The sequence below is a fragment of the Brachyhypopomus gauderio genome, unplaced genomic scaffold (assembly GCF_052324685.1).
Source record: "Brachyhypopomus gauderio isolate BG-103 unplaced genomic scaffold, BGAUD_0.2 sc72, whole genome shotgun sequence".
Taxonomy (NCBI): Eukaryota; Metazoa; Chordata; class Actinopteri; order Gymnotiformes; family Hypopomidae; genus Brachyhypopomus; species Brachyhypopomus gauderio.
In genome coordinates, this window is record NW_027506893.1 from 184,968 (window position 1) to 212,500 (window position 27,533).

A 27,533-nucleotide genomic window follows, 5' to 3' on the forward strand; every position below is an offset into this window, starting at 1 on the left:
TTTTTAATCGCTCAGGTTTTCAAAAGATCATTTCAAACCGACCTCAGTAAAATGATGATAATAATTATTATTAAAAAACGAAGTTTCAAAAGGGCACTTTCGTTGATAAAGGGCAGAGTTGGTGGTGCTTTAGCACCACCTGTGTAACGTTTCAAGGGGACAGGCGTGACGCAAGTGCAAGATTTGACTAGTTTATTAAAGAAACAAGGAACAGACTAGACAGACAAAACTACCAAGTACACTAACATGAGCTTAACAGAAACATCAAACAACAAGACGGCAAAACAGAACCACAACACGACAGAACTACTCTTGACTTAATGCAAAACCCACACACACATAACTGTAAGACAGAACCAGAAACCAAAGAGGGCTAACGAACATTAGACTCAGGGTTACTCACACAAGAACAACTACAAACGTAAACGCGAAGTACAGGGCTGCAGACAGTGACATAACATAAAGGACACAACCGATAAAAAACTGAACAACAACACAGAGAGGAAAACTATCAAATACAACGAGACCAAACGGGAAGCTGAAAACAGACACAGAGTACAACTGAGACACCTAAAGGACACAGAAAACACATACGGTAAGGTAAAGCAGAGCGAGGGCAAGGAAGACAGAGGGATGCACTTACTAACAATGACCGACACAGAGGACTGAAACAGAAGGGAAGATATACTCTGAACAGGGGAGTGAAACGAGATTCAGGTGTGGGCACTAACGACGGGGGGCGGAACAGACACAAGGGAAAGCACAGAACCGGGGAAACTAGGTGGGACCAGGGAGGAGGGCGGAACTGGACGTAACAACCTGGGCCCGTATTTATCAAACTTCTTAGAGTGGAATTTTGGACTTAAGTGCTGAAAAATTCTTAGATTTGCTCCTACTCACAGAGTTAAGTGTAAGTGCCAGTTATCAAAACTCTCAAGTATAAGAATTACTCTTACTCTCCCGAAAAGATAAGACTGCTCCAGAGGACTCATAAGTCGTTAAGAGTTGCCACTAGGGGGCTGAGATGGCACTGAGAAGACAGAGACGCGTGCGAACCTTCATTTTAGGTACACATTTCAATTTTATAGATATATAAATATGCACATAAATATGCACAATGCACAAATATGCACAATAATTAGGCATTAAGATAAGCATGGGTTTAATTTTTTTTTCGTGCAAGAGTGTAATATTCATGTTGCGATTTTAATACTTTAATTTTAAGCTTTGACGTCTGCCTTGTCAGTTATTGTATGTCATTTGGGAGTGAGTCCTCTGCCAGACTTCCTTCAGACGCTCACTTTTCCTCCAGCCATTCATGACTGGAGGTGTTTGGAAGCGCTGTCAGAGAGGGAGGGGCAGATGGAGAATCTGCGCTCAAGCCAGCAGGGTCGGGAGCACCAGCAGCTTCTTTATTACTGACGGATGCAATTATTTTGAAGTGACATTTAGCATCACAGTGTTTGTGCGCAAATCTAAATAAATGATAAAAACCTTGTCTTTGAGATAAGTATTCGAATTTCATTAATGCAGGATCCTGACCCCCCTCCACTCCACAGATCACCGCACTGTCTTCCCCAATGATACGCTGCACCACCTCACAAACTGCGCTAAGAGGCTTGCCCGGTGGTCCTCCGCCTGAATGTGATTCGGTTAGAATGTATGCAGTATCCAAAATAAATGAGAAAATATATGAATAACAAAAGAAAGAAGGGAAAATTATACATACCAGTGCGTGTCACATACTTAAGATATGTGATAGATATGAAATATTTTTTAATGGATTATTTATTAACTATGTAAATACGCTGTGTTATTTCACAAAAAATATGACTGCAACATTATTAAGTTAAATGGTATTTCAACATTTTCTGAATTTTATCTTGACATTTCTCAGGAAATATTATTGAACATGAAATCCGATCCAGTGATTGCTTCTTGCAGGGGGTTTTGAAACTACGTCATCCAGGATCAGCTTTGCGGCACAGCCAGGTGTCGTAAATCAGCTCTGAGACTGACACTTAAGAATTGCTCCTACACTTCGCTTAAAGTGAGACTGAGATGCTTGATAACTAACTTTTAGTCTCAGCTTTTAACTAAGAATTATTTTAGACATAAGTCAATTCTTAGCAGCATTCTTAGGAGTAATTCTAAGAAGTTTGATAAATACGGGCCCTGATGTCTATGTGTGCACTCCACTGCTCAAGGGTGTTAATTATCTTAAATAAAATACACACAGGCTATACGAAGTTCACCTCTGACCACGACTTTGCAGTATTACAGCAGTATTATGTCTAAATATCTAGTTAGGACAAAACTAAAGTGCTCAATGAACTAAGTTAAAATCACTGTAACTCCTGAATATCATCTGTAGTGTTTTTATGCGTGTGAAAACGAGGGGTGTCGGAATTCGGCACAACAAGTTCGTTTGAAAAAAAATCTCCGTGCCTGCTTCTTGCATGAGTTAAATGAAAATGAGCACTTTCTTCTTTGATTTACAACTTTGTCCTACCAACTTTCTGTTCCACCCCTGACGGGTGAAGAAACATCCACAGAAAAGCCACACCTCATTATAAATCGCATGGTTCAAAGCATGAGGGAATAATCAATCAATCAATCAATCAAATTTTATTTATATAGCGCTTTTTACAACAGTTGTTGTCACAAAGCAGCTTTACAAGTGCCGAGTCCTAGCCCCCAGTGAGCAAGCCAAAGGCGACAGTGGCAAGGAAAAACTCCCTAGTTTTTTTGCATGAGGAAGAAACCTTGAGAGGAACCAAGACTCAGGGGGGGAACCCATCCTCCTCTGGCCGACACCGGTCACCATGACAACAACAACAACAATTTAGACAGAAAGAAGAGAAAGAAAAGGAAAAATATGTAATAATGTCCATCATGATGTATGCATCCGGTTAGGCAGGAGGTGGCTGGCTCAGGATGGATCGCTGGTCTCCTCATCTCATTATTCCTCAAGCAGGCGGGCAGCCATGTGGAGAAATGAAACGGAAAATTAGCTCTGTATGAGGACATATACAGGACAGGTAAAATTATAAACATTTCCGGAGTATGGCAGCAACTCCGGCATTTAGTTAAATTATTACAGCCTAGCTAAAAAGGCAGAACCAGAAGGTAACACAGGCTTGGGGGCATTCTGAGACAATGGCATCCGTCCACTGCACTGTCAACAAACTTGAGTGACCACGAGCAGTGACAGGACGACAGCACCAGCGCCCCAGTCTACCATAAAACCCTTCGTCTATGAACCCCTGGATCTGTACTTTTATCTAAGGGGGATATTAATTATCAAACGCTAAACTAAATAAGTGGGTTTTCAACCTAGATTTAAAGATTGTGACTGTGTCGGAGTCCCGGACACATTTAGGAAGATTATTCCAAAGCTGGGGGGCCTTACAAGAAAAGGCTCTTCCCCCTGCTGTTACCTTATTAATTTTTGGAACTAATAAAAGACCAGCACCCTGTGATCTTAGTGGGCGTGGGGGTTCGTAATAGGAAATAAGTTCCTGAAGGTACTCAGGAGCAAGCCCGTGCAATGCTTTATAAGTTAATAAAAGAATTTTAAAGTCAATACGGAATAAGTAGCGTTTATAATCTGGAAAATACGGGTAGCAATCGCGGGGGCTCCGCTGTGGCGGGTCGAGGTCACGGTCCGCTCTTCAGCTCTGTTTGCAGGGTTCATCCACCTTTACAAGGTGGAATTCAAGCACATGTACAACACTTTCAAGGTCCGTTTTCAATATTGTTCAATAAGTTCAATAAGTTAAGCACGTAGTCATCTATAACTGCACCAGCCTCAATTTGTCCAATTAGACTGTTTATTTCCTCTTTTATTCTGTCGTGAAAAGACATTTCTGCTGCTTTCAAGTCCAACTACGAGCGATTGCTTCTGACTGGAGTCTAAGCCCCGCCCAACATTCAGGCGAGCGTTCCTATTGGACAGTGATTAGATTTCGTTCTGGCACGAACACAGCTTCGCAGAGACACACAGTGGAATATAATGACGTTCAGTGGATTGCATTTCAAAGTGGCTTCTGGCACGAATTCAGCGTTTCTTTCTTTAAATACAAATCCACACACACTAGAGCTTTTATTTTTCATTGTGGCATGTTTTCATCACATCAGTGTTTAAATCAATCTTGTGATCATTACATTTAAAGGAAACATTTATGTCTGAAATACCGTACGGTGAAAAGCAATACCTCTGTGCCGTGATTACATTTCGAGCTGTATTATATTCAATTCTGGCACAAATTTAGCGTTTTGGTTTTGAAAACTAATTCTTGTGTATTGTTTTTCAATAAATAGATAAAGTGCATTGAAATGTAATGTAATAGTGCTTTTGCATTTCATTTTATAATAATATAATAATAATAGAATTTTATTTATAAGCGCCTTTCAAGACACACAAGGACACTTTACAAGGGAATAGGCAACAAGAGTTTAAATAAACTAAAAAGGATTAGAATAAATCACAACAATTTAAAATAAATCATTAAATAACTAAAAACATTAGAAAGAAGCAGCAGATGAGAAAAGGGACACACATATACATAAACACGTACACATGTGAACCTACATATTTAAGAAGGCAATACTAAAAAGGTAAGTTTTTAAGAGCTTCTTAAAAGTAGTTAGGGATGTACATGTGCGGAGATAGAGGGGGACAGAGTTCCATAACTTAGGACCAACAACACTAAATGCTCTTCCACCATACGTGTTGAGTTTAGGACCAACAACACTAAATGCTCTTCTACCATAGTGTTGAGTTTAGGACCAACAACACTAAATGCTCTTCTACCATACGTGTTGAGTTTAGGACCAACAACACTAAATGCTCTTCTACCATACGTGTTGAGTTTAGGACCAACAACACTAAATGCTCTTCTACCATACGTGTTGAGTTTAGGACCAACAACACTAAATGCTCTTCTACCATACGTGTTGAGTTTTGGACCAACAACACTAAATGCTCTTCTACCATACGTGTTGAGTTTAGGACCAACAACACTAAATGCTCTTCTACCATACGTGTTGAGTTTAGGACCAACAACACTAAATGCTCTTCTACCATAGTGTTGAGTTTAGGACCAACAACACTAAATGCTCTTCTACCATACGTGTTGAGTTTAGGACCAACAACACTAAATGCTCTTCTACCATACGTGTTGAGTTTAGGACCAACAACACTAAATGCTCTTCTACCATACGTGTTGAGTTTAGGACCAACAACACTAAATGCTCTTCTACCATACGTGTTGAGTTTAGGACCAACAACACTAAATGCTCTTCTACCATACGTGTTGAGTTTAGGACCAACAACACTAAATGCTCTTCTACCATACGTGTTGAGTTTAGGACCAACAACACTAAATGCTCTTCTACCATACGTGTTGAGTTTAGGACCAACAACACTAAATGCTCTTCTACCATACGTGTTGAGTTTAGGACCAACAACACTAAATGCTCTTCTACCATACGTGTTGAGTTTAGGACCAACAACACTAAATGCTCTTCTACCATACGTGTTGAGTTTAGGACCAACAACACTAAATGCTCTTCTACCATACGTGTTGAGTTTAGGACCAACAACACTAAATGCTCTTCTACCATACGTGTTGAGTTTAGGACCAACAACACTAAATGCTCTTCTACCATACGTGTTGAGTTTAGGACCAACAACACTAAATGCTCTTCCACCATACGTGTTGAGTTTAGGACCAACAACACTAAATGCTCTTCTACCATACGTGTTGAGTTTAGGACCAACAACACTAAATGCTCTTCTACCATACGTGTTGAGTTTAGGACCAACAACACTAAATGCTCTTCTACCATACGTGTTGAGTTTAGGACCAACAACACTAAATGCTCTTCTACCATACGTGTTGAGTTTAGGACCAACAACACTAAATGCTCTTCTACCATACGTGTTGAGTTTAGGACCAACAACACTAAATGCTCTTCTACCATACGTGTTGAGTTTAGGACCAACAACACTAAATGCTCTTCTACCATACGTGTTGAGTTTAGGACCAACAACACTAAATGCTCTTCTACCATACGTGTTGAGTTTAGGACCAACAACACTAAATGCTCTTCTACCATACGTGTTGAGTTTTGGACCAACAACACTAAATGCTCTTCTACCATACGTGTTGAGTTTAGGACCAACAACACTAAATGCTCTTCTACCATACGTGTTGAGTTTAGGACCAACAACACTAAATGCTCTTCTACCATAGTGTTGAGTTTAGGACCAACAACACTAAATGCTCTTCTACCATACGTGTTGAGTTTAGGACCAACAACACTAAATGCTCTTCTACCATACGTGTTGAGTTTAGGACCAACAACACTAAATGCTCTTCTACCATACGTGTTGAGTTTAGGACCAACAACACTAAATGCTCTTCTACCATACGTGTTGAGTTTAGGACCAACAACACTAAATGCTCTTCTACCATACGTGTTGAGTTTAGGACCAACAACACTAAATGCTCTTCTACCATACGTGTTGAGTTTAGGACCAACAACACTAAATGCTCTTCTACCATACGTGTTGAGTTTAGGACCAACAACACTAAATGCTCTTCTACCATACGTGTTGAGTTTAGGACCAACAACACTAAATGCTCTTCTACCATACGTGTTGAGTTTAGGACCAACAACACTAAATGCTCTTCTACCATACGTGTTGAGTTTAGGACCAACAACACTAAATGCTCTTCTACCATACGTGTTGAGTTTAGGACCAACAACACTAAATGCTCTTCTACCATACGTGTTGAGTTTAGGACCAACAACACTAAATGCTCTTCTACCATACGTGTTGAGTTTAGGACCAACAACACTAAATGCTCTTCTACCATACGTGTTGAGTTTAGGACCAACAACACTAAATGCTCTTCTACCATACGTGTTGAGTTTAGGACCAACAACACTAAATGCTCTTCTACCATACGTGTTGAGTTTAGGACCAACAACACTAAATGCTCTTCTACCATACGTGTTGAGTTTAGGACCAACAACACTAAATGCTCTTCCACCATACGTGTTGAGTTTAGGACCAACAACACTAAATGCTCTTCTACCATACGTGTTGAGTTTAGGACCAACAACACTAAATGCTCTTCTACCATACGTGTTGAGTTTAGGACCAACAACACTAAATGCTCTTCTACCATACGTGTTGAGTTTAGGACCAACAACACTAAATGCTCTTCTACCATACGTGTTGAGTTTAGGACCAACAACACTAAATGCTCTTCTACCATACGTGTTGAGTTTAGGACCAACAACACTAAATGCTCTTCTACCATACGTGTTGAGTTTAGGACCAACAACACTAAATGCTCTTCTACCATACGTGTTGAGTTTAGGACCAACAACACTAAATGCTCTTCTACCATACGTGTTGAGTTTAGGACCAACAACACTAAATGCTCTTCTACCATACGTGTTGTTTTGCAGTGCGTACGGATAGAAGGTGAGCATCTGCAGACCGAAGTGAGCGTGATGGAGTATATGTAGAGAGTAAGCCAGAAAGGTAACAGGCAGCCAAACCATATGGTAATGAACGGAATACGGTAATGAACCGGTAGCCAGTGCAGGTCTTTTAATATGGGGGTAATGTGTTCCCATGTCCTGGTGCGCGTGAGTAGTCTAGCTGCCGAATTCTGGACATACTGCAACTTCTTGAGGCTACTCATAGGGAGCCCAATTAAAACAGAGTTACAGTAGTCAAGTCTAGAAGTAATAAAAGCATGTTTAAGTGTCTCCGCCACTGAGTCAGTAAGAGAGGGGCGCAGTCTGGCAATGTTTTTAAGATGGAAAAAGGCTATTTTGGTGACGTTCTTTACGTGCGCATCCATGCATCTTGTGATGCCACAAGAATGGCTTCGGATTTATTACTGTTCAGTTTCAGGAAGTTGTTATTCATCCATCTTTTAATGTCAACTAAACAGCTAACCAATGCATCAGGAGGCAATGGGTTGGAAGGCTTCGTGCTGATGTATATTTCAGACCCTCCAGAAAGTTGCGATGTTGCAATTTGCAACTTCAACGCAACTTCAAGCAAACCCGCGAATTCAGGGCGGTGTTGCAACTTCAGCCAATCACCGCAACTTTCCCGCAAATTTGACCAATCACTGATGTCGTCTTGATGTGACGTCGACAAACTCCCGCCTTACTTCCGTATATACATTCAAGAGGACCAGACTGAAAGCAGCATGAGCGACGAAAATAACGGCAGAAAGATCAGGAAAAGCAGTATCCCGGTACACCACATGAAAGCGGGGATAAACTGTTTTTTTTTTTGTTTTCAGTGTTTTATTGTTTCACAACGATGGGTTCATACATGTATTTCCAACAAGTATAACATTTCTAGCACCAGCCCATCCACTCCAAGTGATTTTTCATAGTCTTTTAAGAGACGGAAAGTCCATTTCTGCCACCGAGCTGTTGCACTTCGAGGGATCATTTCAAGAAAGTGAGAGGGATCATTGTGCATTCTCTGTCCCAAGACCTGTGTTTCAGGGGGCGGGGCATACAAAATCTTAAGAGGGATAATTCCTGCCCAAACTATTTCATACCACAGAGTAAGAGAAATAAAATCATTGCTTGAAGTGTTAAAACCAGGGGTTTTATAAGAAGCATAATACCCATAAATAAATAAATCAGGGTTGCCAACTCTCACGCATTTGACCGTCTTCACACGCTCTCATGCCACACATCCGATTTCTCACGCCGAAAAAAAAAATCTAGTTTATTTATCTCTGATCCATATCTGAGTTACTAGTTAGTTCTGGCCAACCACTATTATATCGATCTCGATATAATGCTTAATTTGTGTCCATTTTACAGGCCGCCCGGTAACAACTTACATTCGCTAACCCCGCCCCCCCGTCAACAATTTACATTCGCCACCCCCTCCAGGTTCAAATCTCACTCCAAGCGTTCTTGAAAAGTTGGCAACCCTGAATAAATAGGTAAATAGATAATTAAAATGGACTACTAAATAGAGGAAACCATACAACATTTACTCCCTATTGCAATGTACTCACAAAAAAGCAAAAACACACCGCAACTTCCATCGCAATTTTTTTGAAAAACACCCGCAACATCAAACATTTTAGCCCGCAACAATCACAAAAAAGGCCCGGGAAATCCTGGTGGGACTGATATTTGTGTGTCATCTGCATAGCAATGGAACTGAAGACCATGTTGTCGGATAATATCACCAAGTGGAAACATGTAGATGATAAAAAGAAGGGGGCCGAGATCTGAACCCTGAGGGACACCATAGGAGTGAGACAAAGTGTCTGATCTAAAACCATCCAGTGAAACGAACTGCTGCCTGTCCGTGAGGTATGACCGGAACCAGGCCATTGCCATGTCGGTGATCCCAGACCAGGATTCCAGTCTGTGGAGCAATGTGTCATGACAGACAGTATTGAATGCTGCAGTAAGATCAAGGAGGAAAGGATGTTCACTAGTCCAGAATCAGCTGCCAGCAGTAGGTCATTCATGACTCTTGGCATGATTTTGGCACGTATTCTGCATGTTTGTATGGAAAAGCAATGCATTTTGTGGATTGCATTTCCATTTTTGCCTAGTAGCGATTACCAGGGGCGTCGCCTGGGGTGGGCTTCCGGGGCTTCAGCCCCGAATGATTATCCAGTAGCCCCGAACCTTTTCGCTCAGCTGTATTATTAATGAGGAGGCCAGTGCTGCTGTGAGAATAGGAAATCTCTTAACGCCAATCACAGTGCCGCTTCAAGGATAAAGTTCCGCCTTTCAGGAGAAACAGCCAATCAGCTTGCTGGTTTTGCGGGCGCGGAGGAGAGCCCACCCCCACCCCCGTGGGGGAGCGCACATGCGCTCTAGCCATTTTTGGCAGCAGGTTGCAGGTAGCTGACGGTGAATGAAAATGGATATACGGCGTTTTTTCAAGGAGAAAGGTAACGGTAGTGAACTATGTAAACTGTGATGACATTGTGGAGAAAGGTAACGGTAGTGAACTATGTAAACTGTGATAACATTGTGGAGAAAGGTAACTATGTAAACTGTGATGACATTTTGGAGAAAGGTAACGGTAGTGAACTATGTAAACTGTGATGACATTGTTTGTGGAGCTATCTGATAGCTGGTTAAAAACACACGTCTCCGAATCAAAACACAGATCAAACCCACTGTGTGCTTAATAAAATGCAGCTTGTCACTAGTCAGCTTCGGAATTAGTTAGCTAACCTAGTTAGTTAACCGACATAGATAGTTAACCTAGGTAGCTTAGGTAGTGAAGGTTTGAGGAAAAAAAAACTTATATAGCTAGTTATGTTATAGCTAGTTATAGTTATAGTTAGTATGTTCAACGTGCCCTGATGTACCTGATAAGCTAATAACTATTTCATTTTCAAATTGTGTTTAATAATTTAGGATTGTAGGACTGTAAGCTATAATGAATGAAATTCAATTTAGCTAACTAGTTAGCTAGAAGGTGGACGTTGTGGATAGCCAGAATTTAGTACAATACTTTATGATGGTAGTTTAAAGCAGTTTCTTAACCCTGGTCACTGCCCTAAAATTGTGTGTTTTCCACTGGAGCCAGCTGATCAGCTAATAAACAATCCTTTATTGAGTGTACACAGCACAGCATATCACAAAAAATAATTTACTTTTAATAGTTGAGGGTTAGGGTTTGTTAGAGTTTGTTCAAATCTCAAGTATTGTGGTGTAATTTATTTCCTAATACCACAGACAAGAAAGGGAGTACAGAAGAGGGAGAAAAGCAAAGTGACTTAGAAAGTGACTAGAGAGGAGAACAGACAACAGGAGAGGAGAACAGACAACAGGAGAGGAGAGCAGACAACAGGAGAGGAGAACAGACAACAGGAGAGAAAAGAGGAGAGAACTGGAGAGGAGAGGAGATGGGAGATGGGAGAAGACAATACAAGTGGTATGGAAAACAATGTCTAATAAACACATTATTAATAAAATACACATGTTTTTAGTATGAAGACTAGCAAAATAATGCCAGATGTAGTTTGTTTTAGCACAGTCTTTTGTATTTAAAATATTGTTTCCAGCTTTATTTTAAGCATACTTTCTTGAATTACTATTTAACAGGGTAGAAGAGAGGGTGGAGAGAGAGGAAATATGAAATGTGGAGAGACCTGAAATGAACTGATCAGGACTGGACTGATCTAAAGAAAGAACAGGTTAGGAGAAGAAAGACTGTGCAAAAACATACAGGATAGATAATAAGTAATTCTTAAAGAGTATTAATTGTGTAGACCCCTTAGCACTAATAATTATTAATGTTTCTTTCAATAATTTGTTTGTGTGTCATAAAAGGTAAAAGAACAATTTAGAAACAAGTGAATTGTTTACATTATTACACAGTTGCATGAAATCCATTGTTGACATACTGATTTGCATACTTTATTGAGGAATGGATTTACTAATGGAATATACCTGGTCCATGTCCTTTAGTACAAGCTCACTATCTTTAGGTCACCAACAGTCATTCTGCAGATTTTGTGCACCCTTTGTTAAAAAAAAAAAACTACATATTATAGTGTTAAACATTATATATCAGGGTACGTATTGTAATATATATATATATATTAGTGGTGGGACTTTAACGCGTTAATTTCGATTAATTAATTACAGGAAAATTAACGCACTAAAAAAATTTACGCATTTTAACGCACGATACACTTTTGCATCGTGGAATGTTTCTCAGTGCACGAGTTCCAGGCGTACAGATTATATGGACCCACGATAAGATGAGCATGATGCAGATGACTGAAGAGGCTACGCTGGTGGATGGGAAATTTAAATATAAGAAACTTCCAGATGGAAGTTCAAACAAAAATAGTGTTATTTACACTTTATTTAGGAAGGAGTTCGCTTATCACAGGAGCACTTCCACCCTTCGTTACCACCTCAACGCAAAACATGTTGCAGCTAAAGCTGGGCGTACACTGTACGATATTTTAAATCGTGTACTCAGCTCCAGCTCAAACTGTACGACTAACTCGTTGCGGAGAGTCGGCTCGTGGAGCTGCTTCAACAGTGCGATACTCTCACGAGGAGCGATTTGAATTTCAAACATGTTTGATATTCTTGCGACGCTGCGATTTCTGATCGGGAGTTGGTCGTGAGGTGTGAATCTCTCCTCGTTTACCTGTGTAAACTATACGATGCACGACACGCGATTGAGCCGAAACGAGTGAAAAATCGGCTGAAAATGGGCCAAAAATCGCACAGTGTACGCCCAGCTTAACGCGCAGGTCAGTAATGATAACTTGCTGCTAAATGTATTCCTAGTACGATAGGGTGACCTAAACGTCCGCATTTCACATCCTGTCCCGGTCGTCCCGGGTTTTTTTTTAAGTGAGGAAATGTCCTGGTTTTTAAAGTACCTTCATTGGACCATTAAGACTGGATTAAATTTTCGCGAGTGACCGTAGCGCGCGACTCCGCACGCGTTTATACATGACGCGTCATATTATTTGTGTTGTTCGCTCTCTGTGGTCGAAGATAAAGGCTTACAAGAAGCGCTGCACATTGCGTCAACTGATGCAAGTTATGAACTACCGTCCAGGGGTGAGTTTCCCAAAACGTTCTTGGCACCAAGTACTTCTTAACCTCGTACGTAAGAACGAGGGAAAAAAAACAGGTTATTGTGAAAGGGAAGTAAAACAGGTTATTGTGAAGAGCGCCACAAATGTGGCTCTGACTGGGGATCACTGGACCTCTGTTAGCAACAAGAATGATCTTGGTGTGACAGCTCATATTATAGATGATGAATCTATAGATGATGAAGATCCAGTCATTTGCTTTGAGCATGCAGAAGACCACTTCTAGGCACTATGGAGATGCCTGTGGCAGAGGCCTGGGAAATTTAAGAAAAGTATACCATCTAAAATGGTATTAAAAAACATCTTCTGATGTACTTCAATTCTTCCAATATCCTGAGCAAAACTCCCAAAATTAAACAACATTTTTGGTCAGAATTTCCAATGTTCTGAACTGTTTTCTGCACTCATATATTGGTCTGTGTAGTAGACTGGTGGAAAAATAAACAAGATGTTGAAGTTTGATTATGTTCATTGATTCATTCATCATTCAAACTTAAATTAATATTTCTCATGTTAAATACTGAAATGCGATTAAAATGCGATTAATTTCGATTAATTAATTACAAAGCTTCTGATTAATTCGATTAATTTTTTTAATCGCGTCCCACCCCTAATATATATATATATATATATATATATATATATATATATATATATATATATATATATATATATATATATATAATTGGGCTGAGCCCCGGATCTTTACATACCCAGGCAACGCCCCTGGCGATTACATTTCGAATTGGCACGGCATCCTCTCCATATGCCTGTGCGTTACATTCAGTAGTCACTATTTGTTCACTAAGCTATGTCCTTATGATGTCACTCATCTCTGCATCCTGCTGTACCTCAACTGAGAATTCTGCTACAAAAACTTCTATGAAGATACATAAACTCTTGTTTGTAATGGAGTCATTGTCGTTACCCATTCAGAGGAAGAGTGCACCAGGAAGTCAATAAAAATACAAAACAATAGAGAATACTATGTAAGCATACAGTACAAAAACACACTTGTCCAGAGCATACATGCTTGATTCTGGCAGAACTGAAGCAGTAGTGGATTATTTTGTTAGTAGATATTTTGATCTGGATATTTATTTTAGGACATCATAGAAAATAAAAGGTTTCTCGAATTCTCGAATTCTCGAGATTATGCAGACGCTTAGGGCGTAACCTGGAGTCTCCCAAGAGCACCAAGATAACATGATGAGCCTATGAATTACATAAGAATTAGGTGCTGAGGTGGTTGTATGGGGGACCCAAATGAAATTCTGCTTAGGGCCCCATAAAGGTGTAGGCCGGCCCTGGTTGTTTGGGAAGAATGCTGGAAGCTGAGAGTGATATGAATAAATATTAATAAATATGAATAAATGGTGGTGCATAAGATAATGGATACTAAATATTACATTATGAACAGTATTAGAGCATTTTAGTACTGTAGTATTGTCCTCTGCGTCTTTTAGCCTCTTAACTATCATGGTTAGCTACACTAGTGTTAACGGGGTGACAGAAGCAGATGAGAATGCAGCGGATGACGTCACGCGCAGGCTTCGTCCGAACAGCGCAAGGAATGCACAGCACTGTGGGCTGATAAGGAGTGACGTGAGATGAGGGACAGGTGCGTGTGATGATTTAATAAGGGAGTGATTGAGACTGAGGGAGTGTATGGGAGGTGGAGTGTAGTGGGCGGCTCCCCTGTGGGGCTGGCCCGGCCTATCACAACAGCTAGCTTCTTGGAAGCTAAAATATATTTTGGCCTATTAGTAATGAAACTATAGGCATGAACTTTCTGATCTTTCTGTAAGATGTCCAACATTGTTGTTTTGTTTTAGCAAAAAACAAATCTGGCATGCTGTTAATGTATAGTGTCCATTGTCTTATTGCACATTTGGATAAGTGTTTAGTACTATGGAGATGTGTTGGACACCTAGTGGACAATATTGTGGAGCTCCTGAATACTTCCATGTATATGCTCAACATTGTGTACTTTGTCAGACAAGATCCTGTTGAATCAGAAAAAGCAGAGCATGACTGATTTCTCATGAACTGCTTTTTGGGTTTTTTTTTTACATTATCTTTTTTTTACATTATTATTTTTTACATTATCTTCTACCCAATCCTGAATGATCATTATGTTAAACATTATGTAAACTTCAAGATCACTACTGCTAAAATGTATTAGTACAAATTGTTTAAAAATTAGCTCAAAATGGCCACTGCACAAAGGGGTTTTAATGCATAGTTTATAAAACACAGTTAATATGTAGTTTCCTTTTCATTGTGCCAGGGCGTACACACACACACACACAGACTCACTCACTCTTTTCAGTACCTGTCTGCAGGTGTTTGCTCCTACAGATAAACACAATTCTTATTGTATTTGTTACGGGCATCTGCGTTATCATGTCGGACCTGGTCATTTGGATCGCTTACTGCTGCGTCTCGTTTGGCACCGGCCAATGGTTGTGTATCTAGGCCCTCTAACGGGGCGTGGTATGGGTCTTAAAGTCAGGACAGCGCGCACTGGTGAGGTAGACTTGCAGATAGACTGGCAGACAGACTTGCAGACAGACTCGTAGAGCCTCGCAGACAGCTTTTGACCATGTGTGTTATGATCCGTGAGAACATTTTATTGTAGATCGCGCTAAGAGTGTTTACTTGCCAGGTTTCCGTCCAGCGCGTTATGAGTTGTGAGAAATCGTAGCGCGCGTTAAGAGTTTCCTTGATTGATCTTGACCAAGTGCGTTGTGAGTTGTGAAGTCCTTTTGATTGTAGCTCGACGCGTAGACTATGATCAACTGACGTGAGTAAGGAGATTTTTATGGACGCGCCAAGAGACGAGATTTTAGTAGCGCGTGACGAGTATAGAGATGGGCATGTTGATGGCAAATAGACTGAGATACTTTATTGTTTGTTTGGTTGGTGTTTGTATGTGATGTTTATGGTTTGTACTTTCTTATAAGTGGACAGTTTAGTTGGGCCCTTACACTACATTCACGTAGGGGAACCCTTTGTTAAAACACTAGTTTAGGGGCACGTGCCATGTATGTATGTTATTGAGGTTAGGTTTGGTCAGGTAGGTTAGAGGTCTTATTTTTGTTTATTTCCTTTGGCACGGTCCTCAGTCCACTTATAAGAAGTTTATCTGTTTGTCTATTGTTGTTCAACACTAAGTAAAACATGGCAACTGAAACCTTTGTGTCTGTGTCCTAGTTCTAACAGTTCACCTCCACCCCTCCGTGTCTTTCTTTGTTCGTTCGCCCCTACCTAGACAGGGGCGGGTCGTAACAGTATTTATTGTCATGTTACCTCTCTGTTTCTAAGTGTCTGACGCATTTACACATTTTCAGATTTACTGTCTTTATTGTTGAAGCTCATGAAAGTCTCACTGACAATGTCTGCAGTATCTTTAGCTGTGCAGGGATAATTTATATATGATTTATTTTCAGAGATGATCGGACTGTATAATGATGAATAGCAGTGAAGCTTATTAAAGCCTTTAACATGAATTCTTATCTTGTGACTTTTCTTATGTTGACACACGGATGTGTTAAAATTTATAAAAAGGTTTTGTGAAATGTATTTTATAGTTCATGTATGTTAACATTTTATTATAGTAAAGCTAAAGTTATCTGGTTTCTTTTCAGGAAAAGGTTTTCACACATGGAAGATTGCTGTCATCTGCATTTCAGTTTGTGGTGTTATGATTATTGCATTTGCAGCTTTCATCTGGAAAGGTACATTTATAATTAATATTTTTCAGGAATAACATTATAGTATTTCATATATTGTCCATATTTGGTTCACTGTGTGTGTAGAATGATGGTGAAGAATTCAAAGAATTCCAGGAGACTCAGAATGTCCAAATATCTGCAAATTAATTTTACATTAATAATTATATTTATTTATTATAATTATATTTTATAGTATATTGTATATATATTATATATATAATTATGTTTACCTTAAGTCCCCTTTGAAGAGTGTAGAATGCCATAGTTTCCATCATTGACTGAAAGCTCTATAATTATATAATTCTAACTATTAGCAGTATATCAGGAATGTTAGGTGACTAAGTTGGTCTAGTAGAACACTGGTGTGTATTCTTCCTGTAATCACAGCCATGCTATTATTTCCATATTAGATAATGCTCTAGATTGCTAATATGTGAAATGTTCAAAGATGTGAAATGAGAGACTCAGTGATCACTCACTCACATAATATTTAACACATGAAATATCAGGACCTGTCAGCAATACAAACCCTACTGGTACCTCAGTGGCATTTCTCATGAATGTTTTACTGTTTTAATGGAGCTGGATGGTCAAAGATGTGTGTGTGATCGTGTGTGATTACCTGAAATAATGCTCATAATTTTAATGCACAATTAATTTTCTTTAATATATCAATATTTGTCTTGCATCTTAATCTTGTAAAAATGTTCTTTATGTGCATGACAATAACTGGATCACACACAAATTGTATGTTCTAGATTGTTGTCATTTATTACAGTGACAATCAAGTATAAAGCCCTCACATTCCATACCTAACGAATATTCATGAATGATTATTGCCAGCAGCTGATTAATATTCATGAATTACTAATATCAGATTTTAAATATCTAATCCGCTAATCAAATCACTAATGCCGCTCTTTATTTAAGGCAGTTTTGAAAGACATTTGTTCCTGTCTCTGTATTACAGTATATTTTTATATATTTCCAGTGAAATCCTCAAAGAAGCAGCTTTCTCCTGCACAGTGTTCAGCTGTATCCTACCTGCGTCTCCAGTCACAGTATGTGAGGAATGAGTGGAACCTGAATAAATACAACACATCAGAGGAGGGTTATAGGAGACTCATCCCAGCTGTCACCAACTGTAGAAAAGCTCGGTGAGTGAACCATAACACTGTTACACAAGGAGATTTACTGAAGTCACTAATCAATATTGATGGATGAAAGCACGGTGGACCACAAACTACATATACAGTATATGATGAATGAATAAAATGATAATAATCATTATCATTAGGTGAATTATGCCACCTAATTTTGAGATGACTTTTCAGAAATTAAAGACACAGAATCTTTTTTTCATCACAAACAGAACAGGGTGGTGATGTGGCTACTGATGTCGAACACACATCACCTGAGGGAGACATTGAATAAACTAAACAAAACAATTGACAAATAAACAAATGTCCACCACCGAGTCCTGGACGGTGATGTCGGGGACAAACAGTGCTGTGACACCAGCTGACCAACATCTCTAAAAATGGTTCCACACACATTTATCAGAATGGCAAAATGCAGCTGTTGCCTTCAAAATAAAAGCATGCAGTTGTATTGCACGCACAAGGTACAAGTTATGAACACACTAGACAGAGGAGGATCCAAATGTGTAACAGCGCCTCCTTTATTAATGGAGGTAATATCACACAAGGTGAACAATACAACACACAGAGACATGATGCACAGCAGTGATTAATGGAGGTAATACAGGTAATGGAGGTGCTGTAAAACAACTTTATTTTGATCAAACATGGATGTCTATTTCGGGTTTCTTGAAGTGGAATGTCAAGAAAGTTGAGGGTGTCTTGAAGTTGAGGGTGTACTCGCCAGATGCACTTGCCGCATGCAACACACGCGTTGATGCTGTGGAGAACAATTCAAAGTACACCTTACATTTTCAATAAAATCTTTCAGAAGACAAAAATACATAACACCACATATGTTACGTATGTAGGCCTACTTATCAACGTACCTTCATATAGTTGTAGCCAACAGTTGCTACACAGCCAGGGTGTACTCGCCGCATGCAACGGGCCACCGGCGTGTTCCTGCGCGCACTGTGTATGCACGCACACAAGTACATGTTATATTTAGAACGAATTCATTCATGTATAAATTGATTCTGATTCCCACACATATGCATACCTTCATCCGCAGAGGCAGAATATGGACACAAGCGCTGAAGAGAGCGATGAGCGATAGAGAAGGGCAAACCAGAATCATAGTCAATATCACAGGCATGGGTCATAACAGAACGGGAATCCAATTCCAGCAACCATGAGAAAAATAACCAGCAACCACCATAAGAAATAAACAGAGAGATGCGGGGCAGACCGTGACACCGGGTTTCATGCTGTGCGACTGTGGAACAGAAAGAGAAGAGATTTTTGGTTATGTTCAAATAATAGTGTGTGTGTATATATATATATATATATATATATATATATATATATATATATATATATATATATATATATATATTAGGGGTGGGACGTGATCAAAAAAATTAATCGAATTAATTACAAGCGTTGTAATTAATTAATCAAAATTAATCGCATTTTAGTCGCATTTCAATATTTAACAGGAGAAATATTAATTTAAGTTTGAATGATGAATGAATCAATGAACATAAGCATAAACTTCAACATCTTGTTTATTTTTCACCAGTCTACTACACAGACCAATAGATGAGTGCAGAAAACAAAGCAAACAGTTTTCAGAACACTGGAAATTCTGACCAAAAATGTTTAATTTTGGGAGCTTTGCTCATGATATTGGAAGAATAAGAAGTGAAGTAAATCAGATGTTTTTTAATACCATTTTAGATGGTAGACTTTTTCTTTAACCCTGATGAGATCCAGGCGTGGTCTACATTCTTGGGGTCCAGCTGGGTGTGGGGGACCCATTGCAATTTTTGTTAAAATAATCAGCAGATTCAGCCCAATTGCAAGTAAAATAAACAATACATATGTTAAATTAGTTTGCTCTCTTATTTATTTATTAGTTACTTTTTTATTAAAATGTAACACAATAAGGAAATCAATCATAAATCATGCTGGCTGACAGGCTGGTCCTATGGCTAGCTGCTCACGGGCTGGTGCTAACGGAGCTGGCTGCTGCTCATCCTCCTTTTCATTATCAGTATCAGACTCTGATATTTCAGAAATGTGATCCTGAAATTTCCTCTTCTGAATCATCATCAAAATCCTCTGTCTCTTCCAATATCAGCTGGAAGGCAGTCTGAACTGAGAATCGCTTTGCCATCTTTTATAGCATTTTTAGCATTTTTAGCATCATGTCCCCATGATTGGGTGAAACACACACAAACACACACATACACACACACACACACACACATACACACACATACATACACACACATACAGGTCCAGAGAGGAGGGAGGGATAATGAGGGCTGAGAGAAAAGATGCTTCTTTCAGATCTCACCCCTTTGTCTCTATAGAGATTCTTCGTCCACTGTCTGACAATATGCAATCAACCCCTGATGTGACAACCATCAAAAGTGTTGATGGTTGCCCACCCTTGCATGCCAAACACCTCTGTCCTTTGTTTGTATATCCTTTAAAGTCATACAGACGACTATCAACTACCCAACCCAATGTTGATTGCCCACTTTGACTAGCCCAGGGCCCAGTGGACCCTGGACCCTGTATGTAATACAAATGTGAAGGGGGGGGTACGGGGGGGTGGTCGTTGAAAATATTTTCTGACTTATGTTGCTCACGGAAAATGAGCCAAGGACCAATGAATCTCAGTTTGAAAAAAAAAAAATTGTAGAATTTTTTTAAGCTGATTTTTTCAAAATGGGTCCCACAGACCCTTGGACCATATAAGGGTTAATTTCCCAGGCCTCTGCCACAGGCATAAAGTCCTCTACACAGGCATCTCCATAGTGCCTAGTGATCTTCTGCATGCTCAAAGCAAATGACTGGATCTTTCATTCATCATGTATAATATGAGCTGTCACACCAAGATCATTCTTGTTGCTAACAGAGGTCCAGTGATCCCCAGTCAGAGCCACATTTAGGCAGAGGTGTCAATTCAAGGTTCAGAAAGTAAAAGTCCTCACCAGGATTTTGCTCAGGCTTCCTGGATTGTGTTGATTCCACTAATTTTACCTGGATTTAACTAATTAGAAAATCTAGCAAGCTTGAGCAAAATCCTGGTGAGGACTTTTACTTTCTGAACCTGGAATTGACACCTCTGCATTTAGGGCACTCTTCACAATAACCAAATAATGTGATGCGTAAAGTATTGTAATGATCCTTAAGGGATTATTGGGTTACTGTTTCTTTAAGTTAAGTTGTGTGTGCGAGTGGAAAAGTTCGCGAGGAGCGAGAGTGAGAGAGAGAGGATTCGGTTATTTTTCTTGAGTGAGTTTGCTTGTATTAATGTTTAAATAAAAGAGACGAGTTGTCAACAGTAAACTGTCCTGGTATTTAACCAACGTTACAGTATAAACGCCTCCGCCGCTCGTGCGAGGTGTGCGGAGTCGCGCGCGTCACTAGCGAACGTTTAATCCAGTCTTGATTAAGTTTAATCAGTCTTAATGGTCCAATGAATGTAATTTAAAAACCAGGACATTTCCTCACTTAAAAAAACCCCGGGACAGGATGAGAATTATGGACGTTTGTTCACCATATCGTACTAGGAATACATTTAGCAGCTAAGTGATCATTACTGACCTGCGCGTTAGTACCAACATGTTTTGCGTTGAGGCGGTAACGAAGGGTGGAAGTGCTCGTGTGATAAGCGAACTCCTTCCTACATAAAATGCAAATAACACTATTTTTGTTTTTACTTCCATCTGGAAGTTTCTTATATTTAAATTTCCCATCCACCAGCGTAGCGTCTTCACTCATCTCCATCATGCTCATCTTATTGTGCGTCCATATAATCTGTATGTCTGGAACTCGTGCACTGAGAAACATTCCACGGTGCAAAAGTGTCTCATGCGTTAAATGCGTTAAAATGCGTTAATTTTTTTAGTGCGTTAATTTTCCTGTAAATAATTATTCGAAATTAGTCCCACCACTAATATATATATATATATATATATATATATATATATATATATATATATATATATTGTGGCGTTGCCACTGGTTATAGGGGTGGAGCATGGAGTTCGCTACCTCCCATGAGCACTTGCGGCACGTTAAAGAGTTAATGTTCTTCGTTTAAATGTGATGGACTATGTTATTATGTGGTTTTTATTATGTGTTTTGGTCATACGTGTCTGTTCCGTACAGTTACTCCTGTTTATTTTAGCACTGTTAGGCTCACCGTGGTTATGTTATGTTGGGAGCGTGATGACCTGGTTTGAACGGTTTATGTAAAGGGGTCTTCAAAAACGTTGAGTGAATGTGTGACTCTTTCCCTTCTGTGTCAATAAAGAGTTAGGATGAACACTCAACACCTGTCTGGTACTCTCACTCCCGCCGACACGCTACAATATATATATATATATATATATATATATATATATATATATATATATATATATAACGGCAAGCCGTTCAGGAAAAAAACTATATATAGAATGACTGCTAAGTCTGAATATATGGAATGAAACCTGAGAATATGGAATGAAGTCTGAATATATAGAATGAAAGTCTGAATATATGGAATGAAACCTGAGAATATGGAACGAAAGTCTGAATATATGGAACGAAAGTCTGCATATATGGAATGAAAGTCTGCATATATGGAATGAAAGTCTGCATATATGGAATGAAAACCTGAATATATGGAATGAAAACCTGAATATATGGAACGAAAGTCTGAATATATGGAATGAAAGTCTGAATATATGGAATGAAACCTGAGAATATGGAATGAAAGTCTGAATATATGGAATGAAACCTGAGAATATGGAACGAAAGTCTGAATATATGGAACGAAAGTCTGAATATATGGAATGAAAGTCTGCATATATGGAATGAAAGTCTGAATATATGGAATGAAAACCTGAATATATGGAATGAAAACCTGAATATATGGAACGAAAGTCGGAATATATGGAATGAAAGTCTGAATATATGGAATGAAACCTGACGTCACTTGCACCATTTTGTGCTTTCAGTTTGTGGTACCAGGTATGGCGGCAGGCTCGTTTGTTTGGCAGTATTTTGGGTACCCGGCGGAAATGATAAATGGGAAGAGAGTGACTGATAAGACACTGACCATATACAAACATTGTATGAAAATAATGCCGTACACCGCGGCCAATACGAGCACGATACAGAGACATTTACACCACAGCTCAGTACTCAGATCAACATATCTCACTTGGTAGCAGGGACAGAAAGGCGCTTTGGCAAGTTGAGACAGCAAAGGATATCAGGAGCAGTGTGGCGATGTTAATATTCTTAAAAATGAACATGGCCGTGTAGTTGCAGCAAATTCAGTGACATACTTGGTCAGGCTCTGTTTGCACTATTTGCACTCTGTATTGACAGAGAAAAACTTTTTGTTTTGCACATAATAAAGTGAGTCCCCGCTTAACGACGTGTCTGGTTAACGACGGACCGGAGTTACGACCGACTTTTTATTTTATTTTGTGCGGTGCGCGGAGGAGCAGTGGCAGCACAGTGGAGTGTTGTGCACGAGAACATTGTTCGTTTTTTTCGATACTGTATTTACGATCAAAGTGTATCTAAATCTGGGGTCGCGCATAACGACGAAAAATGCTTAATAACCGACTTTTCAGTCTAACACAGTCATTAAGCGGGGACTCACTGTATTGTTTGCGCTTGAAAAAATGAGAAATATATTTTTTTATATCTTAACTTTTATTAAATTTTATTTTAATTTCAATTTGTAGGACAAGTTTATTAAGTTCATGCTTGCATCATGCATGTTGAGTTCTAATAAAACATTTCAAAATGCATGTGTAACTCAGTTAAATAAAAGTATGTTGTCCAGTCATATAATTTGTCATTTTAGTTTTCTTAAAATCTTGTCACGTCTCGTTCAAGTGAACCCATATCGTGTATCGTCACACCCCTAGCAGCAATCCTCAGTATGGAGGAGATGATAAACACCCTGACCAGTGCACGAGCTATGGTGGCGTACTGCTTACAAGCAGAATAACCAGAACATTTCTCCATAGTACTGCTGGCTAGCATGCTATCAGCGGTGATTAGCTTGATTCGGAGCTGCGGTGTTTGTGTAAATTTACTCATGTTCAAATTTGAAAGGGCTTCCATATGGGAAGATACAACTCTCAGAGTCCTCCTCAAACCGAACCAGTGTGCATGTCCGCGCAGCGCGGACGGTTACTTGTGCAATACGACTGGACCTACAGAACAGACATTCTTACAGTGCCATTCATTCAGTAGTATTGTAATAGTGCATATATATCTGTGTGAATGGCTGAAACACAGTCACTGATGTAAACTATGGGCCCGCTCTGCGCAGCCCACTGATCAGCTGATGTGCGCCGTGTTGTCAGTCAGTATGGATGTCCAGACACAGTGTACTGCGCAGGTAACCAGTCTGTGCTGCGCGGATCTGCACACTGTTTAGTTTGAGGAGGACTGAGAGGTTTATCTTCCCGTGTGGAAGCCCTTTGTGCCGCATCACGCGATGCGGTTACCGCTTCTGGTGTAATGTTCTGATGATTTCAGTGTGAATCTGAACATGAAGTATGATTACACATACAAACTGCACCTCCGAATCAGGCCAGTCACAGCTGATAGCACGCTAGCCAACAGTACTATGGAGAAATTTTCCCCGAATTACGAGATGCCTCACTCATAACGAGCAGCCTGCCGCCATACCCAGTTCACAAACTGAAAGCACAAAATGGCGCGAGTGCGTCGATGACGTCAGATTTCATTCCATATATTCAGACTTTCACCACTTGAAAGTCTGAATATATGGAATGAAAGTCTGAATATATTGAATGAAAACCTGAATATATGGAATGAAAGTCTGAATATATGAAATGAAAGTCTGAATACGTATATGGAATGAAAACCTGAATATATGGAATGAAAGTCTGAATATATGGAATGAAAACCTGAATATATGGAATGAAAACCTGAATATATGGAATGAAAATCTGAATATATTGAATGAAAGTCTGAATATATGGAATGAAAACCTGAATATATGGAATGAAACCTGACGTCTTCGACGCACTCGCGCCGTTTTGTGCTTTCTGTTTGTGGTACCAGGTATTATAGGAAATTGTAACTATTTCGTTTCACAACATATATCTGTCTGACTGAACAGTTCTCTTGTATTACATTAACAAACATGAGCCTCTTGTAATTCCAGGACGAAACATGAGAGAACGTGAAGACGTTAAGATTGGGCGTTTTGAAAATAAACAACCATTAAATAATGTGATTAAAAGCGAATTATTTCAAATCATTTTGAGTATATGTATAAATATTTAACTTAATTAAGTTTAACGTGCTGGGAAATATTGAACTGGACCTTGAAAGTGACGTACAAGTGCTTTAATTCCACCTTATAAAGGTGTATGAACCCTGCAAACATGACTTTGTTCATTGCGCTGAGGCGCGGCACGCGCGAAGTTACAAAATTCGAGAGGTGTATTATTTTCATACAATGTTTGTATATGGTCAGTGTCTTATCAGTCACTCTCTTGCCATTTATCATTTCTGCCGGGTACCCAAAATGCTGCCAAACAAACGAGCCTGCCGCCATACCTGGTACCACAAACTGAAAGCACAAAATGGCTCAAGTGACGTCAGGTTTCATTCCATATATTCAGACTTTCATTCCATATATTCAGGTTTTCATTCCATATATTCAGACTTTCGTTCCATATTCTCAGGTTTCATTCTATATATTCAGACTTTCATTCAATATTCTCAGGTTTCATTCCATATATTCAGATATATATTCACAGTTGCCACGCAGCCAGGGACACTCTGCCCTACACTTGCGACAGGTGTACTTGCCGCATGCAGCGCACGGGGTTATGCTGTGGTTTAGGTTGCAGTTTGTCTGCACCTGACACGTAGTCTTCTTTCCAGGAGCAGGCGGAGGACGTGGCGTTCTCTTCAACTCCTTTTCCTGTAGGAAACGAAGATGGAGTTCCTCAGCAAGAACATGCATAAAAACTCTCCTACTCTCTTTGGACCCCGTACATGCCGTGTACAAAACATGCGCGTTCATCGCTGCCAGGTCAAGTATGTTATAAAACACTCCAACGGGCCACCGGCGTGTTCCTGCGCGCACTGTGTATGCACGCGCCTTCTGGTCCATGATGTCAACGGTGCACTGCAAAGAACAAATACAAAGAAGTACATGTTATATTTTGAATAAATTAATTCATGTATGATAAATTGATTTATCAATGCCAACACATGCATACCTTCGTCCAGTTGTAGTCCGTCACGGTGTTTGGCTTCCTTTTGCGGTCGTCGGCAATCTCCATGTGCGTGTGCATAGTGCTCAGAACGCAAACTGTTTTGTTGGGCTTGGAGGCATACACCGTCAGAAGCACATCATCGGATCTGTACACCTCTGTTGACAACTTCTCACGTCCCTTGGCGTTTTTGGCTTCCAAAGGAACTTCTCGGCGAATCTTGTTCATCGTCCCAAGCAGAGTCGTGTTGCATTCCAGCAGCTTCTTAGCCAGGGAAAGAGATGTGAAAAAATTGTCTGTGGCTACAGTTCTGCCCTTGCCCAGGTATGGCTTCCAGTGGCGGATGCTGGTCTTTCAAGGAGGGGAAGCTCAATTTCGGCTTGAGTGATAGAAGTCAGTCTCCAAACACAAGCAGCTACAACAAAAACCACCAGAAATAGAAGCTCGATTTGTCGCTAGTCGTTTTTAACGAAGAAAATGCCGCTAAGAGGATTAGGAAAATCTCCGGTTCAACTCAGAACAGAATGAAAATAAAAAAAATTAAATTAAATGCTCCCGCGGAGGTTTACACCAAAAGATCGCTGATTCGCTCATTTCGCTGTCAATCAAAAAGGGATTCAGCCTCAGACAGATCATTCAATCATCATGCAGAAGCTGAGCGTCCAGGCCAGCCCACTACCCCATAGAGCCCCAGAGACGGTGAGTGTCCGATGGGCGGGACAAAGCCCAGCATTTATCCAATGGCTCGTCTCATTTCGCTGCAACTCTTTGCTTCGCTATTGAACTCTGTAGACGCTCAGCGTCCACACCGTTTAAAGCATCGTGAAGCTGCGGGACTGAGTGAGAGGAAAGCTGCGTCGTTACCAGTGATAAGAAACTGATTCTGAACAAAAGTTGAGCGCGTTGTAGCGCATATTTAGTCAATAGAGGGTTTTCCATCCACCGAGTTTTTGCGCATTTTGAAAATGCGCATGAAAAAAGCTGGATGGAAAAAGACCAAAATTCGAAAAAAGCCCCAAATATTGCAAAAAGATTTTTACGCTAGGAGGAGGTGGAAATGTTAGACTATCGCATTGCCAAAATTTGAAAAAACTGGATGGAAAAGGGTTTTTGTCACGTAGGGCAACGCCCCCTCTTGTAGCTGTCACTCTGGGTTCCCTCATGTCCGTGTTCCCTGCCTGTTTGTCCCGCTCTGCTCGTTGGTTTTGATGATTCCTCGTTTGTTACCACGCCCCTGTGTCATTGTCATCACCTGTCCCTAGTTTAGTTCTGTGTATAAAAGTCCCTGTGTCTCCCATGTCCGTATCGGTCTTTTTGTTTATTCCGGTTCATTGTCTTTGCGTGAGTTCGCTATTTTGTTATTCCCGTCCTCCGTGTGTTCTGCCTGTTTTCCCCTGGTTTACCTGCCTTGTTGTTTTCCCTGTTCATTTTATGCCTTTGTATATTTCTTGTTTGGACTGCTCTCCCAATATGACCTGCGCCAGTTATATCGACACTGCTTTTGGAATTCCCTGTAATAAATCTCGCTCTCCTCAGCATTTGTGTCCGCCTCCGTGTTCTGCTCCACGCAGAACGATACAGTTTTTCGCATAAACGATCACGTATCATGCCTCAAGTCATGTGGTTCTGTACATGATCGTGATGTAAAGATGGCAAATGCATGCAAAAACAGTTCTGGAGAGAGTAAAAATTGAATTTAAGTTCTCC

At 39.9% G+C, this 27,533-nt stretch overlaps 2 protein-coding genes across 2 annotated transcripts in view; one reads left to right on the forward strand and one right to left on the reverse strand.

Annotated features, from left to right (window-relative positions):
* Positions 1 to 27,533, reverse strand: part of LOC143491190 (chromosome transmission fidelity protein 18 homolog) — a 293,927-nt gene that overhangs the window by 56,194 nt on the left and 210,200 nt on the right. The window lies entirely within an intron of this gene.
* LOC143491202 (uncharacterized) overlaps positions 1 to 27,533 on the forward strand; it is a 106,594-nt gene that overhangs the window by 40,701 nt on the left and 38,360 nt on the right. Inside the window, exons 4-5 of the mRNA XM_076990008.1 lie at positions 16,313 to 16,402; positions 17,391 to 17,556. Coding sequence (XP_076846123.1) covers positions 16,313 to 16,402; positions 17,391 to 17,556 — 256 coding nt within the window. The remainder of the gene's footprint in view (positions 1 to 16,312; positions 16,403 to 17,390; positions 17,557 to 27,533) is intronic.